The 15,872-nt window shown below is 57.8% G+C and overlaps 2 protein-coding genes across 3 annotated transcripts in view; one reads left to right on the forward strand and one right to left on the reverse strand.

Moving 5' to 3' along the window:
• WARS1 (tryptophanyl-tRNA synthetase 1) overlaps positions 1 to 7,114 on the forward strand; it is a 30,624-nt gene extending 23,510 nt beyond the window's left edge. For both annotated transcript variants that reach the window (XM_010968777.3, XM_010968776.3), the window contains exons 8-11: positions 1,482 to 1,594; positions 1,806 to 1,979; positions 4,673 to 4,813; positions 5,836 to 7,114. In XM_010968777.3, the coding sequence (XP_010967079.1) occupies positions 1,482 to 1,594; positions 1,806 to 1,979; positions 4,673 to 4,813; positions 5,836 to 5,997 (590 nt within the window). In that variant the 3' untranslated portion in view covers positions 5,998 to 7,114. The remainder of the gene's footprint in view (positions 1 to 1,481; positions 1,595 to 1,805; positions 1,980 to 4,672; positions 4,814 to 5,835) is intronic.
• A 2,864-nt stretch (positions 7,115 to 9,978) lies between these two features.
• SLC25A47 (solute carrier family 25 member 47) lies at positions 9,979 to 15,872 on the reverse strand. The gene is made up of 6 exons (XM_010968775.3): positions 15,682 to 15,872; positions 13,551 to 13,594; positions 13,164 to 13,235; positions 12,273 to 12,455; positions 11,166 to 11,478; positions 9,979 to 10,873 (listed from the first exon to the last, which is right to left on the reverse strand). The coding sequence occupies exons 1-6, from the start codon at positions 15,707 to 15,709 to the stop codon at positions 10,593 to 10,595; spliced, it is 921 nt and encodes a 306-aa protein (XP_010967077.1). The 5' UTR covers positions 15,710 to 15,872; the 3' UTR covers positions 9,979 to 10,592.

A 15,872-nucleotide genomic window follows, 5' to 3' on the forward strand; every position in this document is an offset into this window, starting at 1 on the left:
CTGCCGCCTTTGTCTCCCTGGACCTCAGTTTTCCCACCTACAAGAGGAAGCTGCTTGCCTCGAGTTCCCCCAGAGCCTGCCCGCCCTTGCTCCCCTCCCGGGGCCCGGCTCCCAACAGATGGGCACATGGTTTGCCTCCCTCTGCACATGTTTCCGGCCCTTTCCGCGTATCTCAGTCCCCTTTCAGATGCAGTGGCCTCCTCTCCCGTTAGACCCTCAGCTCCTTGAGCTGAGAATCAGTCCCGAGACGAGTGGCTGGGTCCCCTGATCCCCTCCCCTTCTTTACTTCCGGTGCACGGCCCAGGCCTAGTGGCTGCCGACCAGACGTCTCCCAGGACGAGGCCGTGGGCACCTCGTGTCGGGCGTGCCCGGCTGGGAGGGGACCGCTCCAGGGGCCAGCGTGAGGGGCCTGCAAGGAAGAGCGCAGAGGGAGATGCCGTGCGGTCTTACTGGGGGCTTTTCACGTAAGGAAGACCGCTTGATGTCTCAGGTTCACTCCTGACGACGGGGACATAACCCAATGGTTTGAAGTGGTTTTTAATCCTGGGAATCCGGGCATCTCTAGTGGGGAGGTGTCTCCGTCGGGGCTGCACCGAGTGAGTAAGGAGATGGAGGTGGGAGGAGCTGCTGCACACACCGCTGTCAGGAGACCCGGCTCGGAATCCTGGCTCGGCACCTACTGGCTCTGCCCTAGGTCTGGGGACCCACAGAAGCACTCAGAGCCTGAGGTCCACACACGCAAGATGAGACAGCAGTGGCACCTTCTCCAGTGAGTTGTGGGGTGCAGACGACCCCAGGGAAGGCCCTGAGCCCGAGCCCGGCACCCACAAGCAGCTCCATGCTGCGATAGGGGCGCTCGCTAGTAGCCGCCCACCTGTCCCCTAGAGAAAGGCAGAAACCCAGAACTGGGGTGTCTCTTTCTGAAGTAGGAGAAAACGGCTGCCTGGAGACAGCACCAGAGACAGGATTTCAGGGCTGGCACCACGCTGGTGGGCTGGCCGGGCTCTACTCGTCAGGCCCACATGGAGGTCCATGCCCTTTGACCCCAGGATCCCACTTCGGCAGGCCTGAGCAAACAGCAATAGCAGCGTTAACAGCAGCAGCATACAAGCTACCGAGAACAGTTATGGACCTAGATACCAGCGTTTATAGTCATTAAAAATGTGGGACCGCCTAGACAGCCAGTGGGTGGGGCACGGCTGACACGTGTGTAAACGTCACAGTGTGGGACAGGTAGGGAACCGACTGGAGAGAGGACAGCTAAAATGCAGAGTGGAGTGAAGGGAAAACGGAAGGAAACAGACACAAGTTGGGACTGCAGATTTTTTTCTTCTTTCTACTTTTCTGTAGTTTTCAGATTTTCCTTAGTGGTTGTTACTTTTCCAGTGGGAGGAAGCATGTTTTTGTTCTGCCCTCTCACTGGGCCAGTTACCTAGAGGGAACTGGTCTCGTGTGTGAAGCTATTTGGTCCTCACTTCTAGGGAAGATCAGCTTTCCTGCCATCCAGGCCGCCCCCTCCTTCAGCAACTCGTTCCCTCAGATCTTCCGAGACCAGACAGATGTGCAGTGCCTCATCCCGTGTGCCATTGACCAGGTCAGGAGCAGAGCTGGGCTTCTGTCGTCTGGGGGTTGCAGGAGGTTCCTCCTCTCTTCAGTGGGAAAGGAGGTTTGAAAGATGTTGGGGAGGCAAGAGTCAATTCCTTAAACTCCTGGGAAGCTTGGGGGTGTCGCCATGAGGCCCTTGCAGGGGCTGCGCACGGGCTGACGGCGGGCCCCTCCTTCTACTGTCCCCTCCCTTCACCCAGGACCCTTACTTCCGGATGACCAGGGACGTGGCCCCCAGGATCGGCTACCCGAAGCCCGCCCTGCTGCACTCGACCTTCTTCCCTGCCCTGCAGGGTGCCCAGACCAAGATGAGTGCCAGCGACCCCAACTCCTCCATCTTCCTCACCGACACAGCCAAGCAGATCAAGACCAAGGTGAGCGCCGCCCGGGTGGGAGCAGCCTGCGTGCAGGGAGACTCACTGTGTGCAGGGAGACGGGCACCCCTGCTCTGTGCTTCGGCCTCCACTGCCACAGCGACCTTGGATCCTGGGATCCAGGCAGCCCGGCCCTGTTCCCAGATCCCAGGTGAATTTGGTTGTAGCCTTTTGAGGGCAAAATTCTGAATTTTTGTTTTGTTTTGTTTTTCCATCTCTTGCTTTTCTCACCAACTCTGTTGGGGAAGCAAAATCATGGCAACTTTCTTTAGTTATAGTTAAACCATAGAGAAAAATGAGGACATTTCTGATCCCCCAGCTCAGGGGCTAAGGACTCCAGGAGCTGGTCCAGGAGCTTTCTGCATATTTCCCGGTTCCACTTTGCGCTAGGAGACAATGCTGTGTGCCCCTTAAGGACGAGAAGGATGGGGCCCAGAGAGGGAGACCAATTCAACCACGTTTCCACCAGAACCAGCAGGTGCCCTCCTGGCCCATGAGCCACCATCACCAAGGTGGGGTGTCCTATCAGAGGCTCCAAACTGATAAATGTCCTTCCACAAGACAGTTGGGTCTGGCCCAGGAGTGCTCACTAAATATTTTGTGAGTCACCAGAGAAACTAGAAATCAGTTAGTTTGTGCCTCCTCATTTTTCGGGACCGCACTCCTGTTGCTCGGTTCTGAATTGCCAGTTTGTGAACAATTCCCTCACTGTTCCACAAAGCTGTTGACAATTTGGAACCAGGTGTGTTTTTGCGGGTTGGAAGATTAGAACAGGAGTGCCAGAAACTGTATTTGAGGACTGAAACGCAACCATCTGAGTCACTGCTGGGCCCCTGCCCCTTCTGGAAAGTCCCAAATTCTGGCTGACAAGGGGGAGCCCTTGAGATCAGAACAGTCTTCCAGGAAGTGGCAGTCGCCGGCTTTCCCACCCTCAGTTGGAGGCTGGTGTGAACAGGGCTTTTTCTTTCTCTTTCGCTTCTGCTGAAAATTCCAGAACAGGGTGAAGAGGGGAAGGGAAGGTCCTGTTCCCTCCAGCAGAAAAGTCATTTTGTTTTGTTTTTGAGGTGTTGTTTTAAGGAAGTCATTTACGGCTCTGGGACATTTTTCATTCGTTCAGGGACCAACAAAGACCCAAGGGTTACATGAGCAGTGAGTGTAAGGTCAGGAACCACACGCTGGCATCACGGCTGCCCTGTGGGGCAGGTCAGGGGCAGGTCAGGCCCTTGTTCTCAAACCCCAAGCCTACCTTCAGCTCCAGGATCAGAATCTCCTCGCCAGCCAAGGAGGGGCCATCTGCCCTGGCCCTCTCCCAACAGGAACAACAGCGGCCACACCAGAGACACGGAGGCTTGGCTGCATGACTGCCTGCCGCACACTTACCTGTGTGACCTCAGTCAGTCCCACAACCCCCTGGAGGCTGTGTCCATTTCTCAGCCAAGGAAGTTAGGTTCAGAGGGGCCCAGCAGCCTCCCTGCATTCACACAGCTGGGAAGCAGTGAGGCAGGACCATATCCCAGGTCCCCCACAGCTTAGGCCCTTCCGGGCCTGGAGTCAGGAGCCCTGGGTTACCTGGGCCCCACCACTCACCTGCAGGTGGTGAGTGACCGTGGTTGTCCAGGTGTCACGGTGAAGTGGGAGCAGCTGTACAAACTTCACAGAATAGAGGCAAGGGTTACGTGAGATCACCTATAAAAGCAGTTGTAAACTGTAGAGTGCTGCCCAAATTGAAGATCGCAGTTTAGAAGTGGAGAGTGGGGCAGCTCCTTTGCAGTGCTGGCCAACGCATGCCTCCTGTGGGCTGTGACATGATGCCCTGCCAGAGCCCTCCAGCCAGCTTCCGCCGTCCTGCCAAGAAGGGTGGGTTCCTCTGACCTCGCTGGTGCCTGCCGGCCTCTGCCCCTGATGTTTGTCTGCTGCCGCTGGGCGCCCCGGCTAGTCACCGGCCCTGAGGTCCTCCTGGGGGACTGACTGAACGTCTCCACTGAGACACCCCTGCTCTACGCACCCTCTCCCCGTGAAAGCAGTGAGGGTGGCATTTGTACGTAGTAAGGTTCTCAAATGCTCATGGGAAGAGCCCTGAAGGAACTTTGTGTCTCCTTTTTGGTTTTTCCTCTCTCACCTCTTGACCCTGATTTCTCTAAGATGACCTTCAGTGATTCCGAAAAACCGTTTTGTTAGCTTCTGAGTCTTCAGCTGCTAAAACTGCATGTTTTCACACGGGGTCCTGCCAGCCGGCCTGCCGCCTTCACACTTCTCGTGGGTGCTGCTCTCCCTGTGAGCCCTGTCCTTGTGCCCCCGTCCTCTTGTCCACGTGGGGGGTGGCAGCCGAGCTGGGTCAGGCTCTCCTGTCCTCTGCTGACAGTGCGCCCGCCCCTTCCCAGTCACCCCTCTGACTCTGAAGATGGACAGTGTTCATCCACTTTCTGCAGCTCGTCACCTGAGAGCACTTAGAACATGTCCCCCAAATTTCAGCTCAGGTGTGCTCTGGCCTCCTTGACTCTCCTGTGTCTGTGAGGGGGGTGCTCAAAGCTAACCCGCCCTCCAGGCCCCACTGCAGCGAGCCCCACTGTGGCTCGTGCCCAGGCTCCTCAGGAAGGAGCAGTTTGGGGGCTCCTCCCGCCCCGGGGCTCCTGGCCAGCCCCCACCACAGGGTGTCCAGGCCCACCGCCACCTCTGTCCCCTCACCGGCGCAGGTCAACAAGCACGCATTTTCCGGAGGCAGAGACACCGTTGAGGAGCACCGGCAGCTTGGGGGCAACTGTGACGTGGACGTGTCCTTCATGTACCTGACCTTCTTCCTCGAGGACGATGACAAGCTGGAGCAGATCCGGAAGGTGAGTCTGGCCTGGAGGGTGGGACAGGCCCGCTGAGAGAGGCCGAGGTTGAGTCTGTCGGGCGTGTTCTTGACCGAGTGCCCTGAAACCTTGGGAACAGGAAGTTCACACAGCAGGAAATACAAACTGCTAGGTAATCGCCATACGGAAAGGTTTAACCCTTCTAGCCATCAGAGAAACATAAACGAAAACAAGGCATCATGAGTGCTGGAACAACACCCCCAGATTGGCGGGGTGGGGGTCGCATCTGCAGTGACCGCAGTCCAGACGCTTCAGGGCTCGCCCGGCTACATCAAGTGTTGTCAGCACAGCCTCTTGGCGAGCAGTTTGGCAATGGATACAAAGAGCCCAAAGAATATTCATAGCCTTCGTCTCAGGTTTTCCAGTTCTTGGAATTTTTTTCCAAGGAACGAATCCAGAATAAAAAACTCCCTGTGCAAAGGTGTTAAAAATGACAATAGCAGAAAGTTCAGAGGAGATTCTACAACAGAGAAACCGTTAACTAAGAATCATAACAGGAGGGGTTACTAAGCAGCCGTGAGGTTTTAGTCACAGGGATAAAATGCATGCAGTAGTGATAACAGGACAGGAAATTGGAAACGCAGTGAGAGCCGCTGTGTGCGCGTACAGTGCTCCAGGAAGCAATCCAAACCTGCCAGGGTGTTAGCGGTGGCCCTCAACTTCTGGGCACTTTCTTTACTTGGCTGCTTCTTTGTGGCTTAGGTACTTATTAAGTTTGTTCGACGCATACTTATTACTTTGCAATCAGAAAATGAAAAAAGATTCAACAGAGATTTTAGAGAAGCCAGTAAGGCTGAAGGGAGCATCTGTCTCAGGGCCTGGAGTTTGTGACCCGGCAGGGAGGCCGAGCCCCCTACCAGTCCCTTTAAGAAAAGCGTGGCTTAAGGCCCAGCCTCTGCGCCGCCCACACAGCCGTGTGGGCTCCGCGCGGTGGTGCCCGGGGCAGGAGGTGCCCGGGGCTGCGTGGCCATTTCTCACCGCACCCACCTCCTCCCGGGCAGGATTATACCAGCGGGGCCCTGCTCACCGGTGAGCTCAAGAAGACGCTCATTGAGGTCCTGCAGCCCTTGATCGCCGAGCACCAGGCCCGACGCAAGGAGGTCACAGACGAGATCGTGAAGGAGTTCATGACTCCCCGGAAGCTGTCCTACGACTTCCAGTAACGCCCCTTTTATATACACGTGCTGAGAGATGTAATTTACCAGTCATCCCAGCCCAGCCAAATCAGCACTACCCTTAGGCTCTGTCGCACGGTAATTACTGGCCTGGTGTCTCTAAGCCCTGTGTATGTACCAGTACTGTTTCTTCTGCTGAATGTCATTGTCGGTCTCGTGTGAGCATAACCCCATGGGGGGGAGTGGGTGCCAGGGGATACTGCATGGTCGCGCAGACAAGTCCAGCTGGAGTCTCTCCCACAAATCAGCTGCAGGGATGTGGAGCCTTGGGCTAGGTGTCCACTGGCCAGCCTGCTCTGGTCCATAGGATGACAGCTATTTGAAAGCATCCTACAGTTTCAAATAGACTCTTAAACCTGCTCTATAAAAGAATACATAGTCTACATGTACAGACCTAGAGTCAAAATGTCATGACCGTAAAACCGGAAAAAAAAAGTTTTGAAAAGTTGATGTGGCAAAGTTTAATGAGCACAAGATGTATTTCAGCCCCTGCCCCACCCCCCAAAATTAAAAATTGCTAGCTAAAAGCTCTGCTGTACTTCTGACTGTGAGAGATCTCTGCTCGAAAGCTGCCTTTAACGTTGAATACTGGCCAGAGTTGACCAGTTGTTATTAAATTGAGTCTTTTGTGGGTGAAACTTCCCAGTTTACTAAGCTCCAGACCATGCACGCACTCTACTCCAGAAATCACGCTCTTTTCCCCAAATGTACTAATACTATGTTTCCACCAAGTGATCCTAGACACTCCGTACTGAAAACCGGTGGCCGCTTTGCTCCAATTGTGCCAGGTGCTGCGGGGACTCTGTTGCCTTTGCAGATGCTTTTGTTTTGATGCTCGACTGACATGGAAGTCTATAGAGCAGAGCCCTGCCTGTGTCCCCAGACAGGTGGACGCAGCTAGACAGCGTGCAGTGGCCCCAAGGCCTTTTGTGGCGTGTCCAACGGAGGCCCGTTTGAACGTGCGCCCTGTGTAGTTTGGGGAAAGCAGAAGACATCTCAGGGAATGCCCTTGGTTGAAGTGTCTGCCCTTTCTGGAGGCGCAGGGCCCACTCCTGACTGCTCTACTCCAGTCTTGCTCACAACAAATAAACTCCCCTTGGTCCCACCTGTGTCACTGTGCTGACTGGGGTTGGAGGTGCAAGCAGGGGCCTCACTGCAGTCGGGGGCTGTGCTACACCTGCCCCTCCGTGGACGGCCCTTGACTCCACGAGCATCACACTTGGATAAATGTGGGATGGACACACTGTCCTGGAAGCCCCCATGGCTCTGAGGCGCTGGCTCCCAGGAATCAGGAGCAAGGAGCCTGTCTGCCTTCCGAGCCCTCGGCAGCCTCCCTGATGCTGACTCTCACAGAGTGTGATGTTTCCAACAGCGGGTGGGGAATGCAAGCAGATGTCTTCATTTGTGGGAGAGGGAGGCAGCCACAGGGTGGTCAGAGCGGTGCCGGGTAGGGACAGGGGCCAGACTGTGAGCTGGGCCACAGGCCATTCATGGGGGCCCAGGGCAGGCCCCAGCTGGAAAGGAACTCTGGGCTCACTCAGCTCGCCCCCTCGTGTTACAAGTAGGGAAACTGAGGCTCGGGAGAGGAGAATGTGACTTGTCCAAAGCCACACAGTGGGTTTGTTGCAGAATAGGCCTGTCCTGACTTTCATGTTGCTCTGCCCACACACAGAGGGACCAGTTTGCACAAGGGCCCTGAGGTTTCCGCCCTGGGAGGCCCCAGTACCAGTGTGCGGCACGAGCTCACCCATGTCTCCTCTCCCTGCCTTGATTCCCGCCAGGCTGGGCCCCTGCCCCCGCTCATGGCTGGATGTGGCCCGTGGAGTGAGCCACCCATGGTGGGGCCGTGGGAGTGTGGCCTGGACAGCTCAGGCGACCTATCGTTGCTCCATTGTGTCCACACCACAGGAGGGAACACAGTGAAGTCTCCAGGGCAGCAAAGCTGCCCCTTCACTCACCCAGAGCATCATCCTGGGGCCACAGAAAGGTGACACAGGCCAGTGACTTTGGGTGGACCCCCCCCAGCTCCCCATAAAACAAAAGCAACACCACCTCATGTGGGTCTTAGGAGCTGGGCCCTGGATCTGAGGTCAAGGGACTTGCCCAAGGTCACTGCTGGTTAAGACCCTCCTACCACCTACACTTTGCTAAAAACCAGTGGATTCTTTGCTGAGAGATGCCCTGGATTAGGACAGGCAGCAGCGCCGGGAGTGAGGTGGGAGGTCGGTTACCATCCCCTGTGATGTGAATGTCTAGCCTTCAGACCTAGCTGTTCTTTGGTCCCCGGGTCTGGCCCGGCCCCATCAAGCTGCATCTGGGACAGTGAGAGCACACTAAACAGAGTGGAGAGCTGGCGGGGGCGGTGAGGGACGGCACCGCATGGCGAGGTCCCACGCAGGCCTCAGCACATGAGCCCAGCAGCCCCGTGGTTCCCCAGTAAGCCCTCGGGTGACTACCCTTTATCTCTCTCATTCAAAACTTCAGGTGCAGCTTGGACTTGCTTAGTGGGAAAACCTAGCTCTGGCCCTTTGATTCTGTGTCTCGCCCTTCTCTTCCGCACTCCTTCACTTCCCCATTTCTAAAGAAAGGGCTGGGTTGGTCCTCCAGAGGGCCTTGGCACCTGGAAGTTGTAGCAAGAGCGAGGCCCTGGCCTTCCCACAGAGCCACTTCCCCAGCTTGGATGGGGCCAGCGTTCAGTGACCGATGGTCCCCACCCTACCCCGGGGAAGGCCACAGGAGGTGGGCACGCTAGTGGTCTTCTTGCCAAGGGTGGACGCAAGGACAGGGTTTGATGAACACTGAAACCTTTTGTTAGTGATGCCCTTCCCCCAGCACCCGGCCAAAGCTCTCAGCCTCTTTAACTGCAAGCGTGATGAACTTCGAGGATGCACTGCAGGGCTTCATTCATTCACTCATGCATTTATTCATTCCACACCCCCTGAGCACCTGCTATGTGCCAGGCCCTGAGCTGGATATAGTCCATATCAGACATGCTGATCGTGGGCAGCTCATAGTCTTGGGTGGGGTGGGGGTTGGGGCAGGAGGAGGATAGTGACCAGACAATGAACCAGGGCCCCATGGGAGCGGAGCAGACCTAACAGCAGCAGTGGTCAGGAAGGGAGAGCTTCCTGGAGAAAGTGACGCCTGGGATGTGGAGTTAGCCAGGCAGAGGAGGAGGAAGGGTGTTCTGGGCAGAGAGCACAGGATGTGGGCAAGTCCTTGGGTCTGTATGACAGGAGCAGACCAGAGGAGAGGGTCCCCCAACGTGTTCCAGGAATTGGGAGGAGTTTCCTTCAGCCAGGACACTGGAGGTCCTTCAGTCCAAAGACACGGTCAAGGCCAGTGTCTGAGTGAAGATGGTGTTGCCTGGCTTTACCAGAGGGCTGCTGCAGTGGGGACCGGGCAGGTTCATGCTGGACCGTCACTGGAAGCGGCATGGTGCCAAAGTGACGGCTGGGCCTCAGCAGTGCAGGTGTGCACCTCCCCACATCCTCCCTGCTGGGCGACCTTGGGCAGGCCTGGCCCGTCTCTGAGCTGTTGTGATAATGTGTAACCTATGTAAGGACCCAGCGGTGTCGAGGACACACGGACCCTCCCTCCTCCAGGCCCCTTGGAAAGGCGGCTCACATCCCCTGGGCTGCACTGGAGGGGCCAGCTGGCTGGAACTGGCTGGAGCCCAGTTTCCCTGAGAAAGGGGGTGGGTTTGGGTGGGTTTGGTGAGGAGAGCAGGTGCCATGTTGAACTCTTGAGTGGCCCCCTGTGGCAGGGCTCAGGGCACAGGCCAGGCCCCCCAGCCCCAAAGGCCAAGAGAGTGGAGCCAGCCAGAGTGCTGGGCTGGGCCTCAGTGTGCCCATCTGCACAGTGGGAGCCCTGGTCACACAAGTTTGGAGGGCTTGGCCTCTTGAGGGTGAGCTGGAGATGAGGAAACCGGTCACCAGCCCCACGGAACACAGAGCATCACCACTGACATCTTGAGAAACATTTTATTGGCAACAGCTCTCCGCTTCATCTCCAGGGTCTACAGCAGAGCGACCAGACCTGTGAGCAGACCTCACACCGAGCTCCCCGGGGCTGCCCTGCAGCGCCTCTCTGAGCTGCCTGGCACAGGGGCTGAGCGGGCCAGGCGCCAGATAGCTGTGCCCGGGTTCCATCTGGTGGGGAGACCAGGTGGCTGCCTCTGAGAGACCAGGCATGAAGAGCACACTAGAGAGCATGGAGAGCTGGGGGGGGGGGGGGGCGGGGGGCCAAGAGGACACAGGGGTGCTCTGAAGACATGGGGCGGCAAGGGGAGGGAAAAGGGAAGCCGGGGTGAAAAGTGACCAAATGCACAAATGACTCCCTGCAGCCACATCCTCATCCCAGAGGCCCCCTTCTCCCTGGCACGTGTGACCCTCAGGCCAACCCCGGGCTGACGGCAGATGGGCCCCATGACCTTCTTGTGGTCAGTTGCTGGGCAGGGAGGCCCCGGATGCCCTGGGGGATGGCCTGGTGGGGCCTGGACCCCAACACTCCCCTCTGCCCTCTCCAGCTCCAAGGACCTCCAGAAACTGCTGGCAGGTCGGCCCCTGGCTCGTGGGAACCGGTTATGTGAGCAGGCCCCGCGTGAGCCTCAGCACGGCTTCGTAGGTGACGAAGACCACCATGTTGACAGGGAAGGCGCGGCAGCAGTTGAGCGACAGCCCCTTGAAGAGCACCCGCGGCCCCTCCTCCCGAACGCTGCTCACCATGCAGTGCAGGAGGCCCCGGTAGCGCTGCTGGCCCTGCCCGTCCGCCTGCAGGCGCGACTTGATCACATCCATGGGGGTGGCCACCGCCCAGGCCAGCACCCCTGCACAGCCACCGGCCACCAGCACGCCCAAGACATCTGCCAGGAGAGCCCCACACGGGCCTTGGTTGGAAGCCAGACTGGGGCCCCCGAGGAGGGCAGATGGGCACCCAGGTCAGGGCCCAGGCAGGAGGGAGCCCTGGGCTCTCACCGTGAACGTGACCCATCCAGCGCCACCCAGAACAGGTCTGTCCTTTCGTGTTGAAGGCATCGAGGTTCCCACCCAGGAGGCACCGGGTACCAGTGCGGCCTCATCCACGTCTCCCCTCCCGGCCTCCACTCCCCTGGGGCTGAGCCCCACCACTGTCCCACGCCTCAGCCCCCATCTCACCTGGCTGGTTGCGGCCAGCAGGAGTGAGCCACTCACAGAGGATGGCGTAGGAGAGGAAGTAGGTGGCGAAAGAGTGGCCATCCCGGAAGAGCAGGGCTGAGCTGCCCTTGTAGAGGCCCCTCAGGCCCTCCTCCTGGGCCACCGTGGCCAGGCAGTGCAGCGGCCCACGGTACTTGGGCTCCGGTGCAAGACTGGCAGGGGGCGCAGGACACATGGGGGGTGCAGCCGAGGGCCCCGAGGCCGAGGGGCGCTGCTGCTGCGTCTGTGTCTGCAGACGGACCTTGGCCACCTCGGTGGGCGAGGTCAGGAACACCTGGAGCAGAGCGGGGGCGGGGATGAGGCGGCAGCTCTGCCCACGCTCCCTGTACCTGGCCTCCCCCATCAGCCTTGTGCTGCCCACAATGACATCTGGGGACCCTGGGCCCCACGGAGCTCCAGGCTGGCCCACTGGCCACGGTGGAGCAGGGTTCAGAGCCAGCCCTGCCCGTGCAAGCTGGAGCCAGTGCTCTCTCCGGTGACACCCTCTCTGCTGGCAAAGTGGCTCCACACACAGGAGCTGCCGGGTAACCATCTATGACTTCAGGTCCCAAAAGTATTTAATCATGTAATTAATATGTTAATGACATATTAATGTATTATTTAATGTAAGAATAGTATAACACTTAATGTAAGCATTTGATAACTTTTTTGAAGTATAATTGATTCACAATATTGTGTTAGTTTCCAGCGTACAACAAATTGATTCAGTTATACATATAAAACATTTGATCACATTAGTATATGACAGATTATAATTTACTAATACTATTGGCTGCCATCTTGTGGGTGCTCATACCTGTCAGACCCTGTGCTGGGAGCTCCACACTCATAACCTCACCACACTTGTCACAGAGGAAGAGACAGAAGCTCAGAGAGGCTCCCTAGCACACTCAAGTGCTCTCAGTTAACAAGTCAGCCGAGTCTGCACCCTCAGTCCCCAGCCTCAATCCAGCTTCTGCCCTGAGCAAGCCTCAGTTTCCCCTCCTGCAGGGCTCAGTGCCCTCTCAGGCCCTCATGACCTCTCCCCACCCCTGCAGTCCCTGGACCCCATCACCCCACCCCACTCACACGGACGAGTCCAGAGGCGAACCCCGAGAGCGTGATGTCAGTCTTGGCGGGTTTGGCGTCGGCGCTGCCGTACCGGAGCTGGCAGATGTGTGCGAGGCAGTGGTGGTAGGTGCCGAAAGACACAGATGAGACCAGGGACACCGTGCACACGGGCAGCGAGAGGCCCCTGTAGAAGCCCCACACCTGGCAGCAGGTGGAGGGGACCAAGGGCCCGAGTCAGGCTGAGGCCCAGCCGGGAGGAGTGGCTGCCCAAAGGGCCCCTGAACCTCACCCTGCCCCGCCCACCCTCACTGCAAAACCCCCAGCAAGTCACTTGCCAGCAAGGGCCTGCGTTTCCTTGGCTGTAAGACGGGGATTGTCCCACTCAACTTAGGTTGTGCAAAGGGAATGAGGAGACGGGGCCAGGCCTGACCTAGGGCAGCTAGGGGATGGCAGTGATGTTAAACCAGGAGCTTCGTGGTTGCTCTTTCTCTTTTACTCGCCCACAGCCGGCACTGATTCACAAGTTCACTTTGGTAAGTGTCCCTGAGACCGTCCTCCAGACCTGAGCTGGACCTGGGGACCCCTGACAACTCTACCCAGTGCACTTTCAAAGGGTGCTCAGACTGCAGAAATGCAGACAGGTCCCTCCCCTGACCATCAGAGGCCCCAGATGCCCCCTCTAGACCCTCTCCTGGAGGCAGGGCCTCATTCTTAGCACCTCTCGTGTGCCAGACATCCCGGCTCTAGTCCTCAGAGGAGTCCAGGAACTTGGTGCAATTATCCTCATTTGGAAGGTGAGAGAACTGAGGCCCAGAAAGGGGCTCAGCATTGCCAGGCCAGGTGGTGAGTGGCAGCCCTGGGGTCTGAGGCCCCAGCACCCCCTGCCCATTACCCTGGCCCCAGGCCTACCTGCTCTTGGCGATATGTGTCCCGGATGCAGTGCCAGATGCCTGTGTACTTGGGCTCTGTCTGGATCCTGACCTGTGGGAGAAGCAGGCTTCAGGAAAGGGTGGCTCCAGGACTGGGGCAAGGTCAGCAGGCCCTGGAGTAGGGAAAGAGCCAACCTCTTGATTGTTGAAGGCCTGCTGACTGTGGGCAGAGCAGGGATAGGGAGTCTCATTTAAGATGAGAAATCTGGGAGGCACAGGGGTGAGAAAGGGGCACTGACAATCCTGAGGACCATGATGGGGACTTGGTCTGAGTAGCAGACTAGGAAGGTCTTCTGCTCATTGGTGGGAGTCCTAAATCCAGGCAGGAGCCTCAGGATGGGTGGCAGGGGCCTGGCTATGACCGTACCTTCACCGTGTCCAGGGGGTAGCCCACAGCAACACCGCAGACGCCTGGAAGGAAACCCAAGAAACCAGTGAGGAGGGCAGGAGCCTGAGCCCATCTCAGGGAAGGAGGGGCAGCCCCGACCGCACTCCCACTGAGAGAGACCCAAACCCAGCTCTTCTCCTCCACACTGTGTCTCATCAGTGAGGGGAGTGACCCCCATTGTACAGATGAGGAAACAGGCTCAGAGAGGTAAAGTGACTTCTGCCAAGCTGCTAGTGGCTTCTCCTCCTTGGCCTCCCCTCCGGTGTCATATTTGGGAGAATTGGCAGGACACCTGCTGGGCCCTGACTCCAAGCCAGGCCGAGCTCGCCCTCAAGCATCATTCTGTGAAGGGTTTGTCTGCGAGCTGGAAGGCAACCGCGCCTTGCAACTCTGGGGGGTGGCAGAGGGGGAGGCACAGCTCAAGCAGAGACTGGGAGGTAGGAAAGTCCAGGGCACCCTAGGGCTCCGTGAAGGACTGCATAAGTTTGCATGGGACAGAGTAGGACCCAAGGCTTCCTGGACCACGGCCCTCTGCCTTCTGCACAGAGGGCCAGATGCCACCATCCTGTTCCTTTCTTCTCTCCTAACACCAGGGTCTCAATGGCCAAGCCCCCAGCACAGCCGTGGGGAAGTCAAAGAGCAAGCAGGTAGGTCCCTGGAATTTCATCCCTGAGGATGAAGAGGTGGGTGAGGGCCATCTAAGGACAATAAGGGATGTGAAGCCTGTGCCCTATTTACTATATATCCCAGAACTCAATAAATATGCATGAATGAAAGAACAAAGTCAATGAATGAATGAGTGAATAAAGAAAGTGAAGCAAAAGACTGACTGACTGACTGACTGACTGACTGGCTGACTGACTGACTATCTTGGGTAGAATTACCCTCCTTGACCCTTACATATACCTCACCGAACTCCTACTCATCCGTCAAAAGCCTGCCACAGCATCATCTCCTCTCTGGAGCCCTCCCTAATCCCCATCCTCTTGGCTGCCTCTGTGCCAGAAAATATGCTGGTCACAACCCCTGTCACCTGGTTTTGCTGCTGTCCCACAGCCTGCCATCTCTGCCTCCAAAACTAGAATTCCTCAAGGAAAAGGACCAGGTCTGAACACCGTGAGCTGGAGCCAGGCACAGAGCAGGAAACCTTCCCACCCAGGCCCTCCCTAGGCTCTGGAGGAAAGATACAAAACTCTGGAGCCCTTCCTGCTGTGTGTCCTTGGGCAAGTCAAACCCCTTCTCTGAGCCTCTTCCTTAGGAGACTAATATCCAGGGAAGCTGCTGAGCCCACAGAAGGACCTCAGAAAGCCCAGTGGTGAGGCCAGGGCCCTGGTCTTTCCTGGCTCCACACTGCCCTCCCCTTCTGAAGAGAACACCCCACATGGTTCCCAGAAGTATTGACCACAAGCCACTGCTATTTCACAAGAGGAGCAAGGCCAATGGGGTCTCACCCAAAATAGTCTCCCGGGCCTGTGTGATCAATGCTGGGAGGAGCCCACGCTGGGAGGAGCCCTGCTGGGAGGGCTGGTTATCTCCAGATGGGGCTGGGCTTTCAAAACAGCCCTTCCCCACAAGTGAAAACAGTCTGGGGGCCCAGCGAGGTGGGGATTGGGTGCTTGCCGCCAGCGGAGGGAGGGTGGGGCCGGGCTCGACCGGCCCCTCCCCCTCCGCACCCACCACTCCCAGTCAGTGTGGCAGGACCCAGGCCCAGTCTGTCCTCACTGTCCACCCTCTCCTGGAGCCTCTGGTTCCTCCGCCCCAAGCCATCATTCTCCACGCTTATGACGCCCAGCAGCCCTCTGGCCAGGCAAAGACCACCCACTGCCCCCACCCAGCAGCCCCCACCCCTTGCTGCCTCTCAGCCTACTCGGCTGAGCTGCCCCCCAGGCCAGCGCAGACTCACCCCACCTCCTCCTCCTCCTGGGCCCTGTGTCCAGGGAAACTGTGCTCTCCTCCCAGTACCTGGCACATGTGGCCCACGCCAGGTGCCAGCCACTTGCAGAGGAGCTTCGAATCCCACTGCTGTCAAGGCAGAGCACCCCCTCCAGCCCCTCCTGGCCCCTCCAGGAGCAGCTGTCCCCTGCAAGGCCCCACTGCCCCTGTCTCTTACCTCCGAGGGCTCCAGCAACAAAATCCATGGACAGTGTGGGTGGTAGGAAGGCCCTGGGGTCAGCCTGCCTCGGAGAGGTCTGATGCCACCTCCAGGGTGGCTCCAACAGCTCCCAATTGGCTCCTCTCAGACCTTAAGTACCTGCGGTGGGGGGCAGGGGACAGGAAACAGGAGCCTGCTGACCAGTGGCC

This window comes from Camelus bactrianus, chromosome 6 (genome assembly GCF_048773025.1).
Source record: "Camelus bactrianus isolate YW-2024 breed Bactrian camel chromosome 6, ASM4877302v1, whole genome shotgun sequence".
NCBI lineage: Eukaryota > Metazoa > Chordata > Mammalia > Artiodactyla > Camelidae > Camelus > Camelus bactrianus.